This window comes from Sphaeramia orbicularis, chromosome 14, assembly GCF_902148855.1.
Source record: "Sphaeramia orbicularis chromosome 14, fSphaOr1.1, whole genome shotgun sequence".
Classification (NCBI taxonomy): Eukaryota; Metazoa; Chordata; class Actinopteri; order Kurtiformes; family Apogonidae; genus Sphaeramia; species Sphaeramia orbicularis.
Genome location: NC_043970.1, coordinates 33,193,735 through 33,214,895, shown reverse-complemented (window position 1 = coordinate 33,214,895; position 21,161 = coordinate 33,193,735). Strand labels below are relative to the sequence as shown.

Sequence of the window (21,161 nt, the reverse complement as noted above, 5' to 3'; positions counted from 1 at the left end):
AGGGACCACATTCAGCTAAATTTGATGTGAAGTGGGCCGAACCAGTAAAATAATGACATAATAATATATAAATAATGTCAACTCTGAACTTTTCTCTATGTTTAAGAGTGAAAAAAGTTCATTTACACTATGAAAAGGTTTACATCTAACAACTATCCTTTCAAACAACGTGAATAACATTAACAAACTGAAAAAATAAGTGTCATTTTGCCTCAGTTTATCATTTACGCATTTACATTGTAATATAAAAAATACACAAAACGTTTAGTAAGTAACAGGCAGAATATTGTTAAAATTGCACTTACTTCTCTTAAGACATTTCAGGTTGTTCATGTTTGTTCAGGTTATTTACATATTTTGTGAAATTATACTTTGTTTTAGTGTACATACATGAAAATATTTACATTTACAAAGGGAAAAATTTGGAGTTGTCATTATTTTTATGTTATTAGGATAGTATTTACTGGGCCTGCCCACTGGAGATTGAATTGGTCTGAATGTGGAACCTGAAATAAAAGGATAGTTAATATCTTAGTGTAATTTTTACATTTCTCAACTTCATCCTAAGGGCCGGACTGGACCCTTTGGCGGGCCAGATTTGGTCCCCGGGCCACATGTTTGACACCTGTGATCTAATGCATCTACTGGGGCATTTGCTTGAGCCTTGTTTATAAAACTGACACTCTGCAGGTTGTCTTTCTCACACTGTCCCAGCATTCAACTCAGCATCTCAGCCTTTAGTATGATTCAGGCGGACGACAACTACACTCAAGTGTCAGCATTTGTTATTGTGGGCTTCCCGAGTCTCCAGCCGGAGTATTTTGACATCGTGGGATGGTTCTTCTTCTTCCTGTACGTGACCATAGTGTTGGGAAACCTGCTGCTAGTGGTGGTGTTCGCTCTGGAGCACAGCATCCAGAAACCCATGTACATCATCATGCTCAGCCTGGCCCTCTCAGACATAGGTAAATATGGGGTTGGTCATGAAAATCAAAATGCACACTTCATTTTTAATTTTCACTGAAGGACTCCCTCAGACTAACCAGTACCTGATCACAGACTAGACATGGAAAGTGTGTCTGTTTTCTGTTGTTGTCTGTTTCATACTGTTATCCTTTGAAGTGTCAACACTGCTTTTACAAACTGAATTCCTTCCAGAAATCATCAAATTGCATATCAGTGATTTTTATCCATAAAGCTGAAGTCGCATTAACCCATAAAGACCCAAACAGCCACTGATGACCAAAACCATCTACTGATGTAAAATGTTTAGTACCTGTTTAATCCTATCAATCCGTGTAAATAACTGGTGTAAAATACAGTTTGTTGTCTTTTCATGGTCATCAGATCCATTTGGACGTTCAGAGGCTCTGTAGTGAATGTGCAAAACACTGTCATCTTCTACAACATTGATTCACCAGTAAAACACATAGAATTTGATTATTGCAAGTGGATGGTTATGCTTATTTTATGCTCAGTTATCGATATATTTGTTGAAAATGTCACTTTTTCTTCAGTTTTCTTTGTTTCTGATTTAATAACCTCTGGATTTACTCTGAGCTTTAATGAACATCAACATGATCAGCAGATTAAATGTAAGAAAACACCTCATTTACACTGAAAAAACAATAAATACAGAAAGTAATATTAGAACAAATGGTGATAAATCACTTAAGATAGGTTAAATAGAGAGAAATATGTATTTGGAAATTGCCACCAAAGTAGCGTTGGGTCTTTATGGGTTAAGACTGGAGCGTGACAACAGAAAACAACACATACACACTTATATGCATTATGCTAGGCTTATATAATTGCTATGTATTTAAAAAAGGTACCTGTTAGTTTGCATTTCGACCAGTGAATTTTACAATGACAGGCCTATAGAAATTCATGTAACACTGTGTTTACATTGTAGAAAATTAATTAGCATGGGAACAGTTTTCTGCTGTTTTCTTTTCACCTTCTGATTTTTTTTTTTTTTTTCACTTCAACTTTTATGGGTTTTTCAACTAACAAACAAACAAACAAAAAAAAAAAGAGGCCAATGCTTTGACTTGCATATCAGTTTAGAAACCTGTACAAAGTGCATAGTAGATAAATAAATAAATTGATAAATAAATAAATAAATAGGGGGGGGGGGGGGTCAATAAATAAATAAAGAGAAAAAGAAAAATTACAACGAGAGAGGGATTCATGTTGCTCCGTGAGGTGAGGGTACAAAGGATAAAATCAACAAAATCAAGGCCACTTCCACTATCTATCCAACATGGGCCAAAGGAAACATAGACCATTCATGTTGTTGCAGTTCCAGTTTTCTTTTCACTTTTTGTTATTTTCTTAGGGTTTCCAACTGTGGCTTTACCAAAACTAATTGCTCGATACTGGTGGAATGATGGGAGACTCAGCTTTCAAACATGTCTGTTCCAGAGGCACATGATCCATTATTTTGGCTCCTTAAACTCTCTTATTTTATTAACCATGGCCCTGGACCGTTACTTTGCCATCTGTTTTCCTCTTAGGTGAGTCTTCTATGTCCATTTATTCTTCTCACATTACTCTTCTTCGATTAGAGGCCCTTTGTAACTCCTTCCTCTCCTCTCAGATACCCGACGGTGATGACAAACCAAACCATGACAGGCCTTACCGTCCTCACCTGGGTGGTCGCACACATCTTCCCAAGTGTTAGCTCCTACCACATCCCCACCATGTTGTTTTGTGGGCTCAACAAAATCATGAATGTGTTCTGTGACACCAGATCTGTAGTAGCTCTAGTGTGTGGAGACATCAGCCGCAAACATATGCAGTCCTTCGCTACGGCTCTGTTTATTCTTTATGCTCCTCTGTCGCTCATCGTCATCTCTTACATTGCTCTAATTGTCACAGTGCTGCACGTGGACAGTGGAAAGGTGAGCTCAGAACTTTTAGACACTGGTCCATCTATTAAAACTTAATCTCTTATTTACTAATAAGAGATAATAATTAATCTGATTAGTTAATTTGATGTGATTGTTAATAATTGTATAGTTTTTAACCTTTTACCCATTTTCCTCAGGGCCTAGTGAAGACGTTCTCTACCTTTGCCACCCAGGGTTGCATCATTTCAATCTACTACATCCCACGTTTCTTTGTCTACGCAGCACCTTTCTTTCCCAGCCTAACAATGACCCCTGACAAGCGTATAGCAGCCACTCTCTTCTACAGTCTTTTCCCGCCATTGATCAATCCATTTATTTACTGTTTGAGAACCAAGGAGATCAAGCAGATATTGAGACGCTGGATTCAGAAACGAAAAAGCGTTTTTCCTAAAAGCATAAAAGCATTTCCTAAAAGCATGGTGAAAATAGAAGAAAAGTAGATACAAAATGATTGAATCCACATGGTAATAAACAGTTAAAATAACTGATCATTGATTTTTTTTGTTTTGTTTTGCTTTTTTTCATTAAATCTGATTAAACAACAGCCACAATCTCCTACTGTATGCAGTTTGAATGCCGTTTCAAAACTGTAACCAGTTCGAATCAAAATGTAGTTTGTTCTAGCAGCTAAAAAAGATAAAGAGTTTTTTTTTCTTTTTTGTCAGACAAGTGGAAAAAAAAGTAGATTTTTTTTTTACCTTGACATGTTTTGGCTACAACCTGTAGCCCTTCTGACCCTTCTGAAGGGTCACCTGATGTTACTGTGACGTGTCATTGTCAGCCTTCTGAGGAAGGCTACAGGTCGTAGCCGAAACACGTCAAGGTAAAAAATCTACTTTTTTTCCACCTGTCTGAAAAAAAAGAAAAAGAAATCTTTATAAGTTCAGTAGACAGTATAAACCTAATCGGACAGCTAAAAAAGATCATACGTCAAAGGCCCTGTACAGTTGTAACTCATAAACACAGGTGGATCTGATTATTTTCCGGATTATTAGGTTATAACTGATGACTTCTATTTATGTACTTATTAATTTATTCAAACCATAAATCACATTTATCTGTAATCTATCATTTCTTCTTTCACTGCAGCAAATTTTGTGTACACTCTCAAGTTATTTTGATTTTATAGGGTATTTAGTTGAAACTTAGGCAAGGAAAGGCAGATTTATTTGTATAGCACAATTCATACACAGGGCAATTCACAGTGCTTTACAAAAATGGAAAAGAGACAGGTTAAAAACGCACAATTACAATTAAATCATAATCAATAAAACACAAATAATAATCAATTAAAACAAAGTAAAAGAGAAGAGCGCAGATAGAACCCTTTCAGTTGTCCTATGCACAGTTGAACAGAGCCGTTTTCAGCCTGGACTGAAACACTGTCACAGCAGAGGTCTGTCTCACTCTTTCAGAGTTTAGCTGCATAGAACTGAAACACAGCTTCACCCTGTTTAGTCCTGACTCTGGGCACCAGCAAAAGACCAGTCCATGAGGTTCTCAGGGTCTGAGATGGTTCGTATGGGACCAACATGTCACAGATGTACTTTGGTGCTAGACCATAGAGAGACTTATAAACGAGCAGAACTGCTTTAAAGTCTATTCTCTGAGCCACAGGAAGCCAGTGCACAGATCTGAGCACAGGACTAATATGGTCGTACTTCCATATTAGCTTATCTACATGCTTCCAGACCTCTCCCTTAAAGTTAAGGTTAACATGTGGCAGGATAAGTGAGAGGCGTGTCCTCTAATGTCCATAAGTGTTTCATTGAACACAGGAACACAAAATAATATTCAAACCAAGGCAAGAAGACTAGTTTGATTAGTCAGGATGTGACAATTATCGACTCTAGAGGCGCCGTCACTTGGCCACATTGTTCTGTGTTATATACATTTCACCACAGGTTTCTGGGTTGAGCTGTACTCTGACTGCTGCTTTTCCACTGTGTTGATTCCATTGCCTGGTTCTTCATGTTCAGTTCAACACACCAGTTTAAGAAGGGAAATCAACCTGCTCATCCCACATGTGCAACAACCACCAGCCTCATTCACCACGTAGACAGGAGGAGAGGGTTGGTGATTAGCTGGTAAACAGGAGAAAGGAAGGAGAAACCAACCTGCACACACACACATACACAGTTTCTTATACCCTATACCAGAGCAAGAGAGAGACAGAGCTGTGACACACTTTGATGTCGCCACTATGGTGATCATGTGGTTCATGTAAGCCTCAATAGTTCCAAAACAAATCATGCACTGTCATGTTTTTCTATGGGACAGACAGCAGCAAGTGCATTATTGCATGGTAAATATCAAAATTAACCACACACAAGTATATTTTCAACCATTGTTGGTCTACTGTATGTATGTTTGTGTCAGTTATGCTTTTGAGTAGTGGTGCTGACCACTGAAAGGACTGCATTTATTACTTAGATTTATTACCCTTGACATGCTCTGAACACAAGCTCACTGCTTCTTGACATAGTTAGCCATCTAGCGTCATAACTACAGCAAGTAGGCTTACAAAACGAGCGCAGGACAAATGAAACTACTTACAGGCATCACATGTCCTTATGGAAGAAGAAGAAGAAGAAGAAGAAGAAGAAGAAGAAGAAGAAGAAGAAGAAGAAGAAGAAGATTCACCTGGGCAAGGAAAGATGGCTGCAAACGACGAGACGGGTCAGACGTTTGGGGCTACAAATAATGGCCCCATGGGGCCATTATTCGTAGCCCCAAACGTCTGACCCGTCTCGTCGTTTGCAGCCATCTTTCCTTGCCCAGGTGAATCTTCTTCTTCTTCTTCTTCTTCTTCTTCTTCTGCGATTTTTAGTTGCAGTTGGTGAACCTTGCAAGCACAACTTACGTAAAGTCACGTCAGGTACAAGAACAAGCAAAGCCGAACGCAGCCGGAATGAGGGAGCCTGTGAACCTGAGCCCAGGGCAGCCTGAGCCCAGGCACACAAACCCTGGTTTTACAGACAAATCCTGCTACGCATTTGTGGATCTGTCACGGCAGAAGTGTAGCAAAATTCACGTGTGTAAAGAGAGCCAATTGAGAAGCCGCTTGACTTGTAACCAATGATTTGTCTGTATTTCTGGGTCTTGCAGTGAAAATACTTTGACTTTTCAAATCTGATTACACACACACAAGTTGTTTTACACATTTGCAGATTGTTGTACAGACACACAAATCTCATCACGCATTTACAGATTCATTTACACATTTGCAAATCCGACTGCGCACAGACAGATTGATATACGGACACTCAACTCTCCACACGCATAAACGACACAATGTACAAAAGATACCAACTTAATTTTGGATGATTGATATGAACCAAATTTGAGCTTGCTGATGTCAGCATATCAATTGCCTCTATATATGTGCCAAGTTGGAAGTAAATTGAAACAAAATTGTTGTTTTTATAGACATACAAAATTTTGTCGATTATCAGTAAATGGGAAAAGATTGTAAAAGTTCATTAAAAATTTGAACTTTGACCTACTTTTCCCAAAATGCAATAACATCTATTCTGGGTTACTGGTAATCTATGAATCAAATTTGGTATTTATTCAATAGTTTTGCTGCTACACACATTTGAAATTCCTCCCATTATATGTGAATGGGAGGGGGGATGTTAAAAATTCATTTAAAAAAAAAAAAGAGAGAAGTTTGACCTACTGTTCCAAAAATTTAATGAGATCTACTGTGGGTCACTGACAATCTATAAACCCAATTTGGTATGAATTCAATCAAAAGTTTTGCTGCTACAGACATGTGAAATTTTGCCCATTATAAGTAAAGGGGAAAAAAAAAAAGATTTTAAAAATTCACAAAAAATGTGAACTTTGACCTACTTTTCCCCAACATGTAACCACATCTATTCTGGATCACTGGAAACCCAATTTGGTATGAATTCAACCAATAATTTTGCTGGTAGAACATTAACAAAGAAACAAATCGAACAAAGAACAGTACCCCTTGCCTCCCCTTCGGGGGGCCAGGGTAATACTGTTGGTGACAATCGGATTTAAAAAAAAAAAAAATCAAATCACCCATTTCCTTTCCAGGCTAGCTTTACTGTACCATAACATAATTTTGCCTAAACATCTAATGCAGGGGTGTCAAACTCATTTTAGTGCAGGGACCACATTCAGCTAAATTTGATCTGAAGTGGGCCGAACCAGTAAAATAATGACATAATGATATATAAATAATGTCAACTCTGAACTTTTCTCTATGTTTAAGAGTGAAAACAGTTCATTTACACTATGAAAAGGTTTACATCTAACAACTATCCTTTCAAACAATGTGAATAACATTAACAAACTGAAAAAATAAGTGTCATTTTGCCTCAGTTTATCATTTACGCATTTACATTATAATATAAAAAATACACAAAACGTTTAGTAAGTAACAGGCAGAATATTGTTAAAATTGCACTTACTTCTCTTAAGACATTTCAGGTTGTTCATGTTTGTTCAGGTTATTTACATATTTTGTGAAATTATACTTTGTTTTAGTGTACATACATGAAAATATTTACATTTACAAAGGGAAAAATTTGGAGTTGTCATTATTTTTATGTTATGAGGATAGTATTTACTGGGCCTGCCCACTGGAGATTGAATTGGTCTGAATGTGGAACCTGAAATAAAAGGATAGTTAATATCTTAGTGTAATTTTTGCGTTTCTCAACTTCATCCTAAGGGCCGGACTGGACCCTTTGGCGGGCCAGATTTGGTCCCGGGCCACATGTTTGACACCTGTGATCTAATGCGTCTACTGGGACATTTGCTTGAGCCTTGTTTATAAAACTGACACTCTGCAGGTTGTCTTTCTCACTCTGTCCCAGCATTCAACTCAGCATCTCAGCCTTTAGTATGATTCAGGCGGACGACAACTACACTCAAGTGTCAGCATTTGTTATTGTGGGCTTCCCGAGTCTCCAGCCGGAGTATTTTGACATCGTGGGATGGTTCTTCTTCTTCCTGTACGTGACCATAGTGTTGGGAAACCTGCTGCTAGTGGTGGTGTTCGCTCTGGAGCACAGCGTCCAGAAACCCATGTACATCATCATGCTCAGCCTGGCCCTCTCAGACATAGGTAAATATGGGGTCGGTCATGAAAATCAAAATGCACACTTCATTTTTAATTTTCACTGAAGGACTCCCTCAGACTAACCAGTACCTGATCACAGACTAGACATGGAAAGTGTGTCTGTTTTCTGTTGTTGTCTGTTTCATACTGTTATCCTTTGAAGTGTCAACACTGCTTTTACAAACTGAATTCCTTCCAGAAATCATCAAATTGCATATCAGTGATTTTTATCCATAAAGCTGAAGTCGCATTAACCCATAAAGACCCAAACAGCCACTGATGACCAATGTAAAATGTTTAGTACCTGTTTAATCCTATCAATCCGTGTAAATAACTGGTGTAAAATACAGTTTGTTGTCTTTTCATGGTCATCAGATCCATTTGGACGTTCAGAGGCTCTGTAGTGAATGTGCAAAACACTGTCATCTTCTACAACATTGATTCACCAGTAAAACACATAGAATTTGATCAATGCAAGTGGATGGTTATGCTTATTTTATGCTCAGTTATCGATATATTTGTTGAAAATGTCACTTTTTCTTCAGTTTTCTTTGTTTCTGATTTAATAACCTCTGGATTTACTCTGAGCTTTAATGAACATCAACATGATCAGCAGATTAAATGTAAGAAAACACCTCATTTACACTGAAAAAACAATAAATACAGAAAGTAATATTAGAACAAATGGTGATAAATCACTTAAGATAGGTTAAATAGAGAGAAATATGTATTTGGAAATTGCCACCAAAGTAGCGTTGGGTCTTTATGGGTTAAGACTGGAGCATGACAACAGAAAACAACACATACACACTTATATGCATTATGCTAGGCTTATATAATTGCTATGTATTTAAAAAAGGTACCTGTTAGTTTGCATTTCGACCAGTGAATTTTACAATGACAGGCCTATAGAAATTCATGTAACACTGTGTTTACATTGTAGAAAATTAATTAGCATGGGAACAGTTTTCTGCTGTTTTCTTTTCACCTTCTGATTTTTTTTTTTTTTTCACTTCAACTTTTATGGGTTTTTCAACTAACAAACAAACAAACAAACAAAAAAAGAGGCCAATGCTTTGACTTGCATATCAGTTTAGAAACCTGTACAAAGTGCATAGTAGATAAATAAATAAATTGATAAATAAATAAATAAATGGGGGGGGGGGGGGGGTGTCAATAAATAAATAAAGAGAAAAAGAAAATTTACAACGAGAGAGGGATTCATGTTGCTCCGTGAGGTGAGGGTACAAAGGATAAAATCAACAAAATCAAGGCCACTTCCACTATCTATCCAACATGGGCTGAAGGAAACATAGACCATTCATGTTGTTGCAGTTCCAGTTTTCTTTTCACTTTTTGTTATTTTCTTAGGGTTTCCAACTGTGGCTTTACCAAAACTAATTGCTCGATACTGGTGGAATGATGGGAGACTCAGCTTTCAAACATGTCTGTTCCAGAGGCACATGATCCATTATTTTGGCTCCTTAAACTCTCTTATTTTATTAACCATGGCCCTGGACCGTTACTTTGCCATCTGTTTTCCTCTTAGGTGAGTCTTCTATGTCCATTTATTCTTCTCACATTACTCTTCTTCGATTAGAGGCCCTTTGTAACTCCTTCCTCTCCTCTCAGATACCCGACGGTGATGACAAACCAAACCATGACAGGCCTTACCGTCCTCACCTGGGTGGTCGCACACATCTTCCCAAGTGTTAGCTCCTACCACATCCCCACCATGTTGTTTTGTGGGCTCAACAAAATCATGAATGTGTTCTGTGACACCAGATCTGTAGTAGCTCTAGTGTGTGGAGACATCAGCCGCAAACATATGCAGTCCTTCGCTACGGCTCTGTTTATTCTTTATGCTCCTCTGTCGCTCATCGTCATCTCTTACATTGCTCTAATTGTCACAGTGCTGCACGTGGACAGTGGAAAGGTGAGCTCAGAACTTTTAGACACTGGTCCATCTATTAAAACTTAATCTCTTATTAGTAATCTGATTAGTTAATTTGATGTGATTGTTAATAATTGTATAGTTTTTAACCTTTTACCCGTTTTCCTCAGGGCCTAGTGAAGACGTTCTCTACCTTTGCCACCCAGGGTTGCATCATTTCAATCTACTACATCCCACGTTTCTTTGTCTACGCAGCACCTTTCTTTCCCAGCCTAACAATGACCCCTGACAAGCGTATAGCAGCCACTCTCTTCTACAGTCTTTTCCCGCCATTGATCAATCCATTTATTTACTGTTTGAGAACCAAGGAGATCAAGCAGATATTGAGACGCTGGATTCAGAAACGAAAAAGCATTTTTCCTAAAAGCATGACCTTGGTGAAAATAGAGGAAAAGTAGATACAAAATGATTGAATCCACATGGTAATAAACAGTTAAAATAATTGATCATTGATTTTTTTTGTTTTTTTTTGTTTTTTTTTCATTAAATCTGATTAAACAACAGCCACAATCTCCTACTGTATGCAGTTTGAATGCCGTTTCAAAACTGTAACCAGTTCGAATCAAAATGTAGTTTGTTCTAGCAGCTAAAAAAGATAAAGAGTTTTTTTTTCTTTTTTGTCAGACAAGTGGAAAAAAAGTAGATTTTTTTTTACCTTGACATGTTTCGGCTACAACCTGTAGCCCTTCTGACCCTTCTGAAGGGTCACCTGATGTTACTGTGACGTGTCATTGTCAGCCTTCTGAGGAAGGCTACAGGTCGTAGCCGAAACACGTCAAGGTAAAAAATCTACTTTTTTTCCACCTGTCTGACAAAAAAGAAAAAGAAATCTTTATAAGTTCAGTAGACAGTATAAACCTAATCGGACAGCTAAAAAAGATCATACGTCAAAGGCCCTGTACAGTTGTAACTCATAAACACAGGTGGATCTGATTATTTTCCGGATTATTAGGTTATAACTGATGACTTCTATTTATGTACTTATTAATTTATTCAAACCATAAATCACATTTATCTGTAATCTATCATTTCTTCTTTCACTGCAGCAAATTTTGTGTACACTCTCAAGTTATTTTGATTTTATAGGGTATTTAGTTGAAACTTAGGCAAGGCAAGGCAGATTTATTTGTATAGCACAATTCATACACAGGGCAATTCACAGTGCTTTACAAAAATGGAAAAGAGACAGGTTAAAAACGCACAATTACAATTAAATCATAATCAATAAAACACAAATAATAATCAATTAAAACAAAGTAAAAGAGAAGAGCGCAGATAGAACCCTTTCAGTTGTCCTATGCACAGATGAACAGAGCTGTTTTCAGCCTGGACTGAAACACTGTCACAGCAGAGGTCTGTCTCACTCTTTCAGAGTTTAGCTGCATAGAACTGAAACACAGCTTCACCCTGTTTAGTCCTGACTCTGGGCACCAGCAAAAGACCAGTCCATGAGGTTCTCAGGGTCTGAGATGGTTCGTATGGGACCAACATGTCACAGATGTACTTTGGTGCTAGACCATACAGAGACTTATAAACGAGCAGAGCTGCTTTAAAGTCTATTCTCTGAGCCACAGGAAGCCAGTGCACAGATCTGAGCACAGGACTAATATGGTCGTACTTCCATATTAGCTTATCTACATGCTTCCAGACCTCTCCCTTAAAGTTAAGGTTAACATGTGGCAGGATAAGTGAGAGGCGTGTCCTCTAATGTCCATAAGTGTTTCATTGAACACAGGAACACAAAATAATATTCAAACCAAGGCAAGAAGACTAGTTTGATTAGTCAGGATGTGACAATTATCGACTCTAGAGGCGCCGTCACTTGGCCACATTGTTCTGTGTTATATACATTTCACCACAGGTTTCTGGGTTGAGCTGTACTCTGACTGCTGCTTTTCCACTGTGTTGATTCCATTGCCTGGTTCTTCATGTTCAGTTCAACACACCAGTTTAAGAAGGGAAATCAACCTGCTCATCCCACATGTGCAACAACCACCAGCCTCATTCACCACGTAGACAGGAGGAGTGGGTTGGTGATTAGCTGGTAAACAGGAGAAAGGAAGGAGAAACCAACCTGCACACACACACATACACAGTTTCTTATACCCTATACCAGAGCAAGAGAGAGACAGAGCTGTGACACACTTTGATGTCGCCACTATGGTGATCATGTGGTTCATGTAAGCCTCAATAGTTCCAAAACAAATCATGAACTGTCATGTTTTTCTATGGGACAGACAGCAGCAAGTGCATTATTGCATGGTAAATATCAAAATGAACCACACACAAGTGTATTTTCAACCATTGTTGATCTACTGTATGTATGTTTGTGTCAGTTATGCTTTTGAGTAGTGGTGCTGACCACTGAAAGGACTGCATTTATTACTTAGATTTATTACCCTTGACATGCTCTGATCACAAGCTCACTGCTTCTTGACATAGTTAGCCATCTAGCGTCATAACTACAGCAAGTAGGCTTACGAAACGAGCGCAGGACAAATGAAACTACTTACAGGCATCACATGTCATTATGGAAGAAGAAGAAGAAGAAGAAGAAGAAGAAGAAGAAGAAGAAGAAGAAGAAGAAGAAGAAGAAGAAGAAGAAGAAGAAGATTCACCTGGGCAAGGAAAGATGGCTGCAAATGACGAGACGGGTCAGACGTTTGGGGCTACAAATAATGGCCCCATGGATTATTCGTAGCCCCAAACGTCTGACCCGTCTCGTCGTTTGCAGCCATCTTTCCTTGCCCATGTGAATCTTCTTCTTCTTCTTCTTCTTCTTCTTCTTCTTCTTCTTCTTCTTCTTCTTCTTCTTCTTCTTCTTCTTCTTCTTCTTCTTCTTCTTCTTCTTCTTCTTCTTCTCCGATTTTTAGTTGCAGTTGGTGAACCTTGCAAGCACAACTTACGTAAAGTCACGTCAGGTACAAGAACAAGCAAAGCCGAATGCAGCCGGAATGAGGGAGCCTGTGAACCTTAGCCCAGGGCAGCCTGAGCCCAGGCACACAAACCCTGGTTTTACAGACAAATCCTGCTACGCATTTGTGGATCTGTCACGGCAGAAGTGTAGCAAAATTCACGTGTGTAAAGAGAGCCAATTGAGAAGCCGCTTGACTTGTAACCAATGATTTGTCTGTATTTCTGGGTCTTGCAGTGAAAATACTTTGACTTTTCAAATCTGATTACACACACACAAGTTGTTTTACACATTTGCAGATTGTTGTACAGACACACAAATCTCATCACGCATTTACAGATTCATTTACACATTTGCAAATCCGACTGCGCACAGACAGATTGATATACGGACACTCAACTCTCCACACGCATAAACGACACAATGTACAAAAGATACCAACTTAATTTTGGATGATTGATATGAACCAAATTTGAGCTTGCTGATGTCAGCATATCAATTGCCTCTATATATGTGCCAAGTTGGAAGTAAATTGAAACAAAATTGTTGTTTTTATAGACATACAAAATTTTGTCGATTATCAGTAAATGGGAAAAGATTGTAAAAGTTCATTAAAAATTTGAACTTTGACCTACTTTTCCCAAAATGCAATAACATCTATTCTGGGTTACTGGTAATCTATAAATCAAATTAGGTATTTATTCAATAGTTTTGCTGCTACACACATTTGAAATTCCTCCCATTATATTTGAATGGGAGGGGGGGATGTTAAAAATTCATTTAAAAAAAAAAGAGAGAAGTTTGACCTACTGTTCCAAAAATTTAATGAGATCTACTGTGGGTCACTGACAATCTATAAACCCAATTTGGTATGAATTCAACCAATAGTTTTGCTGGTAGAACATTAACAGAAACAAATCGAACAAAGAACAGTACCCCTTGCCTCCCCTTCGGGGGGCCGGGGTAATACTGTTGGTGACAATCGGATTTAAAAAAAATAAAAAATCAAATCACCCATTTCCTTTCCAGGCTAGCTTTACTGTACCATAACATAATTTTGCCTAAACATCTAATGCAGGGGTGTCAAACTCATTTTAGTGCAGGGACCACATTCAGCTAAATTTGATGTGAAGTGGGCCGAACCAGTAAAATAATAACATAATAATATTTAAATAATGTCAACTCTGAACTTTTCTCTATGTTTAAGAGTGAAAACAGTTCATTTACACTATGAAAAGGTGTACATCTAACAACTATCCTTTCAAACAATGTGAATAACATTAACAAACTGAAAAAATAAGTGTCATTTTGCCTCAGTTTATCATGTACGCATTTACATTATAATATAAAAAATACACAAAACGTTTAGTAAGTAACAGGCAGAATATTGTTAAAATTGCACTTACTTCTCTTAAGACATTTCAGGTTGTTCATGTTTGTTCAGGTTATTTACATATTTTGTGAAATTATACTTTGTTTTAGTGTACATACATGAAAATATTTACATTTACAAAGAGAAAAATTTGGAGTTGTCATTATTTATGTTATTAGGATAGTATTTACTGGGCCTGCCCACTGGAGATTGAATTGGTCTGAATGTGGAACCTGAAATAAAAGGATAGTTAATATCTTAGTGTAATTTTTGCATTTCTCAACTTCATCCTGAGGGCCGGACTGGACCCTTTGGCGGGCCAGATTTGGTCCCCGGGCCACATGTTTGACACCTGTGATCTAATGCATCTACTGGGGCATTTGCTTGAGCCTTGTTTATAAAACTGACACTCTGCAGGTTGTCTTTCTCACACTGTCCCAGCATTCAACTCAGCATCTCAGCCTTTAGTATGATTCAGGCGGACGACAACTACACTCAAGTGTCAGCATTTGTTATTGTGGGCTTCCCGAGTCTCCAGCCGGAGTATTTTGACATCGTGGGATGGTTCTTCTTCTTCCTGTACGTGACCATAGTGTTGGGAAACCTGCTGCTAGTGGTGGTGTTCGCTCTGGAGCACAGCATCCAGAAACCCATGTACATCATCATGCTCAGCCTGGCCCTCTCAGACATAGGTAAATATGGGGTCGGTCATGAAAATCAAAATGCACACTTCATTTTTAATTTTTACTGAAGGACTCCCTCAGACTAACCAGTACCTGATCACAGACTAGACATGGAAAGTGTGTCTGTTTTCTGTTGTTGTCTGTTTCATACTGTTATCCTTTGAAGTGTCAACACTGCTTTTACAAACTGAATTCCTTCCAGAAATCATCAAATTGCATATCAGTGATTTTTATCCATAAAGCTGAAGTCGCATTAACCCATAAAGACCTAAACAGCCACTGATGACCAAAACCATCTACTGATGTAAAATGTTTAGTACCTGTTTAATCCTATCAATACATATAACTAACAGGTGTAAAATACAATTTGTTGTCTTTTCATGGTCATCAGATCCATTTGGACGTTCAGAGGCTCTGTAGTGAATGTGCAAAACACCGTCATCTTCTACAACATTGATTCACCAGTAAAACACATAGAATTTGATCAATGCAAGTTAATGGTTATGCTTATTTTATGCTCAGTTTTTGATATATTTGTTGAAAATTTCACTTTTTCTTCAGTTGTCTCTTTTTCTGATTTAATAACCTCTGGATTTACTCTGAGCTTTAATGAACATCAACATGATCAGCAGATTAAATGTAAGAAAACACCTCATTTACACTGAAAAAACACTAAATACAGAGGATGATATTATAACAAATGGTGATAAATCACTTAAGATAGGTTAAATAGAGAGAAATATATATTTGGGAATTGCCACCAAAGTAGCGTTGGGTCTTTATGGGTTAAGACTGGAGCGTGACAACAGAAAACAACACATACACACTTATATGCATTATGCTATGTTTAAATGACACTCATGTTTCATTTTGCAGTGTGTTCTACATTGTTTTTTTCATTCTTCTTATATCTTTCACATCATTTTATCTTTGTTGAAGGCTAAATTTACAAACTGTTCCTTAAAATACTCTTATTTTAGTTAGGAAAATCAATTCACATTCGGCTTATATAATTGCTATGTACTTAAAAAAGGTACCTGTTAGTTTGCATTTCGACCAGTGAATTTTACAATGACAGGCCTATAGAAATTCATGTAACAGTCTTTATATTGTAGAAAATTAATTAGCATGGGAACAGTTTTCTGCTGTATTCTTTTCACTTTTTGTTTTTGTTTTTTTTCACTTAAACTTTTATGGGTTTCTCAACAAACAAAAAAACAAAAAAAAGAGGCCAATGCTTTGACTTGCATATCGATTTTAGAAACCTTTACAAAGTGCATAGTAAATAAATAAATAAATAAATAAATAAATGAATGAGAGAGGGGGTAAAAAATAGTAAATAAATAAAGAGAAAAAGAAAAATTACAACGACAGAGGGATTCATGTTGCTCCGTGAGGTGAGGGTACAAAAGTTTAAATCAACAAAATCAAGGCCACTTCCACTATCTATCCAACATGGGCTGAAGGAAACATAGACCATTCATGTTGTTGCAGTTCCAGTTTTCTTTTCACTTTTTGTTATTTTCTTAGGGTTTCCCACTGTGGCTTTACCAAAACTAATTGCTCGATACTGGTGGAATGATGGGAGACTCAGCTTTCAAACATGTCTGTTCCAGAGGCACATGATCCATTATTTTGGCTCCTTAAACTCTCTTATTTTATTAACCATGGCCCTGGACCGTTACTTTGCCATCTGTTTTCCTCTTAGGTGAGTCTTCTATGTCCATTTATTCTTCTCACATTACTCTTCTTCAATTAGAGGCCCTTTGTAACTCCTTCCTCTCCTCTCAGATACCCGACGGTGATGACAAACCAAACCATGACAGGCCTTACCGTCCTCACCTGGGTGGTCGCACACATCTTCCCAAGTGTTAGCTCCTACCACATCCCCACCATGTCGTTTTGTGGGCTCAACAAAATCATGAATGTGTTCTGTGACACCAGATCTGTAGTAGCTCTAGTGTGTGGAGACATCAGCCGCAAATATATGCAGTCCTTCGCTACGGCTCTGTTTATTCTTTATGTTCCTCTGTCGCTCATCGTCATCTCTTACATTGCTCTAATTGTCACAGTGCTGCACGTGGACAGTGGAAAGGTGAGCTCAGAACTTTTAGACACTGGTCCATCTATTAAAACTTAATCTCTTATTAGTAATCTGATTAGTTAATTTGATGTGATTGTTAATAATTGTATAGTTTTTAACCTTTTACCCATTTTCCTCAGGGCCTAGTGAAGACGTTCTCTACCTTTGCCACCCAGGGTTGCATCATTTCAATCTACTACATCCCACGTTTCTTTGTCTACGCCGCACCTCTCTTTCCCAGCCTAACAATGACCCATGACAAGCGTATAGCAGCCACTCTCTTCTACAGTCTTTTCCCGCCATTGATCAATCCATTTATTTACTGTTTGAGAACCAAGGAGATCAAGCAGATATTGAGACGCTGGATTCAGAAACGAAAAAGCATTTTTCCTAAAAACATGACCTTGGTGAAAATAGAGGAAAAGTAGATACAAAATGACTGAATCCACATGGTAATAAACAGTTAAAATAATTGATCATTGATTTTTTTTTTTTTTTTTTTTCATTAAATCTGATTAAACAACAGCCACAATCTCCTACTGTATGCAGTTTGAATGCCGTTTCAAAACTGTAACCAGTTCGAATCAAAATGTAGTTTGTTCTAGCAGCTAAAAAAGATAGTTTTTTTTCTTTCTTGTCAGACAAGTGGTAAAATAGTAGATTTTTTTTTACCTTGACATGTTTCGGCTACAACCTGTAGCCCTTCTGACCCTTCTGAAGGGTCACCTGATGTTACTGTGACGTGTCATTGTCAGCCTTCTGAGGAAGGCTACAGGTCGTAGCCGAAACACGTCAAGGTAAAAAATCTACTTTTTTTCCACCTGTCTGAAAAAAAAGAAAAAGAAATCTTTATAAGTTCAGTAGACAGTATAAACCTAATCGGACAGCTAAAAAAGATCATACGTCAAAGGCCCTGTACAGTTGTAACTCATAAACACAGGTGGATCTGATTATTTTCCGGATTATTAGGTTATAACTGATGACTTCTATTTATGTACTTATTAATTTATTCAAACCATAAATCACATTTATCTGTAATCTATCATTTCTTCTTTCACTGCAGCAAATTTTGTGTACACTCTCAAGTTATTTTGATTTTATAGGGTATTTAGTTGAAACTTAGGCAAGGCAAGGCAGATTTATTTGTATAGCACAATTCATACACAGGGCAATTCACAGTGCTTTACAAAAATGGAAAAGAGACAGGTTAAAAACGCACAATTACAATTAAATCATAATCAATAAAACACAAATAATAATCAATTAAAACAAAGTAAAAGAGAAGAGCGCAGATAGAACCCTTTCAGTTGTCCTATGCACAGTTGAACAGAGCCGTTTTCAGCCTGGACTGAAACACTGTCACAGCAGAGGTCTGTCTCACTCTTTCAGAGTTTAGCTGCATAGAACTGAAACACAGCTTCACCCTGTTTAGTCCTGACTCTGGGCACCAGCAAAAGACCAGTCCATGAGGTTCTCAGGGTCTGAGATGGTTCGTATGGGACCAACATGTCACAGATGTACTTTGGTGCTAGACCATACAGAGACTTATAAACGAGCAGAGCTGCTTTAAAGTCTATTCTCTGAGCCACAGGAAGCCAGTGCACAGATCTGAGCACAGGACTAATATGGTCGTACTTCCATATTAGCTTATCTACATGCTTCCAGACCTCTCCCTTAAAGTTAAGGTTAACATGTGGCAGGATAAGTGAGAGGCGTGTCCTCTAATGTCCATAAGTGTTTCATTGAACACAGGAACACAAAATAATATTCAAACCAAGGCAAGAAGACTAGTTTGATTAGTCAGGATGTGACAATTATCGACTCTAGAGGCGCCGTCACTTGGCCACATTGTTCTGTGTTATATACATTTCACCACAGGTTTCTGGGTTGAGCTGTACTCTGACTGCTGCTTTTCCACTGTGTTGATTCCATTGCCTGGTTCTTCATGTTCAGTTCAACACACCAGTTTAAGAAGGGAAATCAACCTGCTCATCCCACATGTGCAACAACCACCAGCCTCATTCACCACGTAGACAGGAGGAGAGGGTTGGTGATTAGCTGGTAAACAGGAGAAAGGAAGGAGAAACCAACCTGCACACACACACATACACAGTTTCTTATACCCTATACCAGAGCAGGAGAGAGACAGAGCTGTGACACACTTTGATGTCGCCACTATGGTGATCATGTGGTTCATGTAAGCCTCAATAGTTCCAAAACAAATCATGCACTGTCATGTTTTTCTATGGGACAGACAGCAGCGAGTGCATTATTGCATGGTAAATATCAAAATGAACCACACACAAGTATATTTTCAACCATTGTTGCAGTACACTGTAAGACCGGATAGTTGAGTTTACTTAAAAAGTTTCAGGTAACTCATTGCCTTAAAAAATGTAAGTAATGAGCAATGAAACCTTGAGTGTATTAAACTTAAATGCTTGATTTGAATGGAATTGCTATTTTAAGTACAACACACTAAATGCCAAGTTAATTTCACTTAAAATGTGTTCCAATGTCAATTGCTTTGTGTAATCATTAGACTTAATATCATAAGGTCATTTTACTCAATCACAAGTTCATTTAAACTGAAACCTTTTGCAATATAAAGTGCTTGTCTAATTTTTCAATTTAATATATTGTAACATGGCTAGAAGTTAACTAAGTGTCATTCACCAGTACAGGACGTGCATTTAAGTCAACAAGTCATAAAGATTTCTGTTGTTCAGAAACAATTTTAGATGAACATTAAAGCCATTGTTTGGCCTATGGCTCTCACTCATGGTGCAGCCCTACAAAAAGACAAAAACAAACACAAAAAGGCCAATAAACATTGCCATACAGACATTAAGTCAAAATTAACACTAACACCACTACCCCACTGAACCCCTGCACAGAAAAGTAACACATTTTCAACAACATGTCCAATATCCACAATGCAACGCAGAGATAAAAAGGTGTGGTCATGACTAAAACTTAAATCCATTCAACTTCAACTGTTTTATACTTTCAACTATGTCTACAAATTAGTAGAATATACTTAACATTTTATGGAAATGTCATAAAACTTAAATTATTTAAGTACATTGTAATTAAAGCATTTTAGTAAATACAACTTCTGAGCAAATAGTGTACTGTATGTATGTTTGTGTCAGTTATGCTTTTGAGTAGCGGTGTTGACGACTGAAAGGACTGCATTTATTACTTTGATTTATTACCCTTGACATGCTCTGAACACCAGCTCACTGCTTCTTGACATAGTTAGCCATCTTGCTTCATAACTACAGCAAGTAGGCTTACGAAACAAGCGCAGGACAAATGAAACTACTTACAGGCATCACATGTCATTATGGAATGTTAATATGTTACAAATAGAATAAAATAACTGGCAAAGTGGGCCCATATTTTTACCCGCAGTAAATGACACTAATTCACAAGAGACCTCAGCTGACAAACTTAACGGAACACCACCAGGTTCAGCAAAACAACTCAAATAAAACCCACTGAGAATGAAATTTGTACTAACGTTATCTTACCTTGTAACTTCATCATTTGTAGTTGTAGTGGTTAAATCTCAACAGCTGACCAAGTCAAGCTAGCTAACTATTGGCTACAACTGAAAATCCAACTTAACGGTTGTATAAGATATAAATTTATACAAACGCTAACACATACTAAAGAAAACAGAATTTACTATATAAATGTCCGCTAGTACAGGAAATGCACTTGATAATCTGAAAGATGATATCTTATTAACGTACCACTGGAGTTGCTAAATCAGCTGCAATAGAAATTAATGTGTTCTGACGCTGTGATCCTCAATGTTTGGAACTATCGGCGCCTCCATAACCCAGAAGTAGGTCCATATTTTGTCCGCCATTTTTCACAATAGGAGTCTATGGAATTGTCGTAACTCTGTTTTCTCTACCGCTCTGCCCTACACTTACAGCTCCTTTAATGTGCACTACCACTGGATAACAGAGGGCTTTAATGTCTGTTCTGTTTGTGTTTCATTAAAAACCTCAAGTGACAGGTCAGTGGAAAAGTCAGACTTTCACAGCTTCAGTTTATTGACACGTTCTGTTTGTTAATGTTTTTCCCATACGGTTTAGGTTAACAAGTTCTGCTAACCAGAGCAT

The 21,161-nt window shown here is 37.7% G+C and overlaps 3 protein-coding genes across 3 annotated transcripts; all 3 read left to right on the top strand.

The window, feature by feature from the left end:
• The first annotated feature begins 742 nt into the window (after positions 1-742).
• LOC115432583 (olfactory receptor-like protein DTMT) lies at positions 743-3,355 on the top strand. The gene is made up of 4 exons (XM_030153495.1): positions 743-965; positions 2,342-2,519; positions 2,603-2,906; positions 3,053-3,355. Exons 1-4 carry the CDS (start codon positions 743-745, stop codon positions 3,353-3,355), a joined length of 1,008 nt encoding a protein of 335 aa, XP_030009355.1.
• Positions 3,356-7,799: 4,444 nt separating this feature from the next.
• Positions 7,800-10,368, top strand: LOC115432582 (olfactory receptor-like protein DTMT). Its single transcript, XM_030153493.1, has 4 exons — positions 7,800-8,022; positions 9,388-9,565; positions 9,649-9,952; positions 10,081-10,368. Exons 1-4 carry the CDS (start codon positions 7,800-7,802, stop codon positions 10,366-10,368), a joined length of 993 nt encoding a protein of 330 aa, XP_030009353.1.
• A 4,357-nt stretch (positions 10,369-14,725) lies between these two features.
• Positions 14,726-17,450, top strand: or30bu1 (odorant receptor, family 30, subfamily BU, member 1). Its single transcript, XM_030153492.1, has 4 exons — positions 14,726-14,948; positions 16,470-16,647; positions 16,731-17,034; positions 17,163-17,450. Exons 1-4 carry the CDS (start codon positions 14,726-14,728, stop codon positions 17,448-17,450), a joined length of 993 nt encoding a protein of 330 aa, XP_030009352.1.
• Positions 17,451-21,161: the final 3,711 nt, after the last annotated feature.

Bases quoted from the DNA above. Each gene is read 5' to 3' on its own strand.
- LOC115432583 (XM_030153495.1), top strand. From the start codon at position 743: ATGATTCAGGCGGACGACAACTACACTCAAGTGTCAGCATTTGTTATT. The intron at 2,520-2,602 runs GTGAGTCTTCTA...CTCTCCTCTCAG, and splicing joins GCCATCTGTTTTCCTCTTAG to ATACCCGACGGTGATGACAA. The intron at 2,907-3,052 runs GTGAGCTCAGAA...CATTTTCCTCAG, and splicing joins TGCACGTGGACAGTGGAAAG to GGCCTAGTGAAGACGTTCTC.
- LOC115432582 (XM_030153493.1), top strand. From the start codon at position 7,800: ATGATTCAGGCGGACGACAACTACACTCAAGTGTCAGCATTTGTTATT. The intron at 8,023-9,387 runs GTAAATATGGGG...TTATTTTCTTAG, and splicing joins CCTGGCCCTCTCAGACATAG to GGTTTCCAACTGTGGCTTTA. The intron at 9,953-10,080 runs GTGAGCTCAGAA...CGTTTTCCTCAG, and splicing joins TGCACGTGGACAGTGGAAAG to GGCCTAGTGAAGACGTTCTC.
- or30bu1 (XM_030153492.1), top strand. From the start codon at position 14,726: ATGATTCAGGCGGACGACAACTACACTCAAGTGTCAGCATTTGTTATT. The intron at 14,949-16,469 runs GTAAATATGGGG...TTATTTTCTTAG, and splicing joins CCTGGCCCTCTCAGACATAG to GGTTTCCCACTGTGGCTTTA. The intron at 16,648-16,730 runs GTGAGTCTTCTA...CTCTCCTCTCAG, and splicing joins GCCATCTGTTTTCCTCTTAG to ATACCCGACGGTGATGACAA.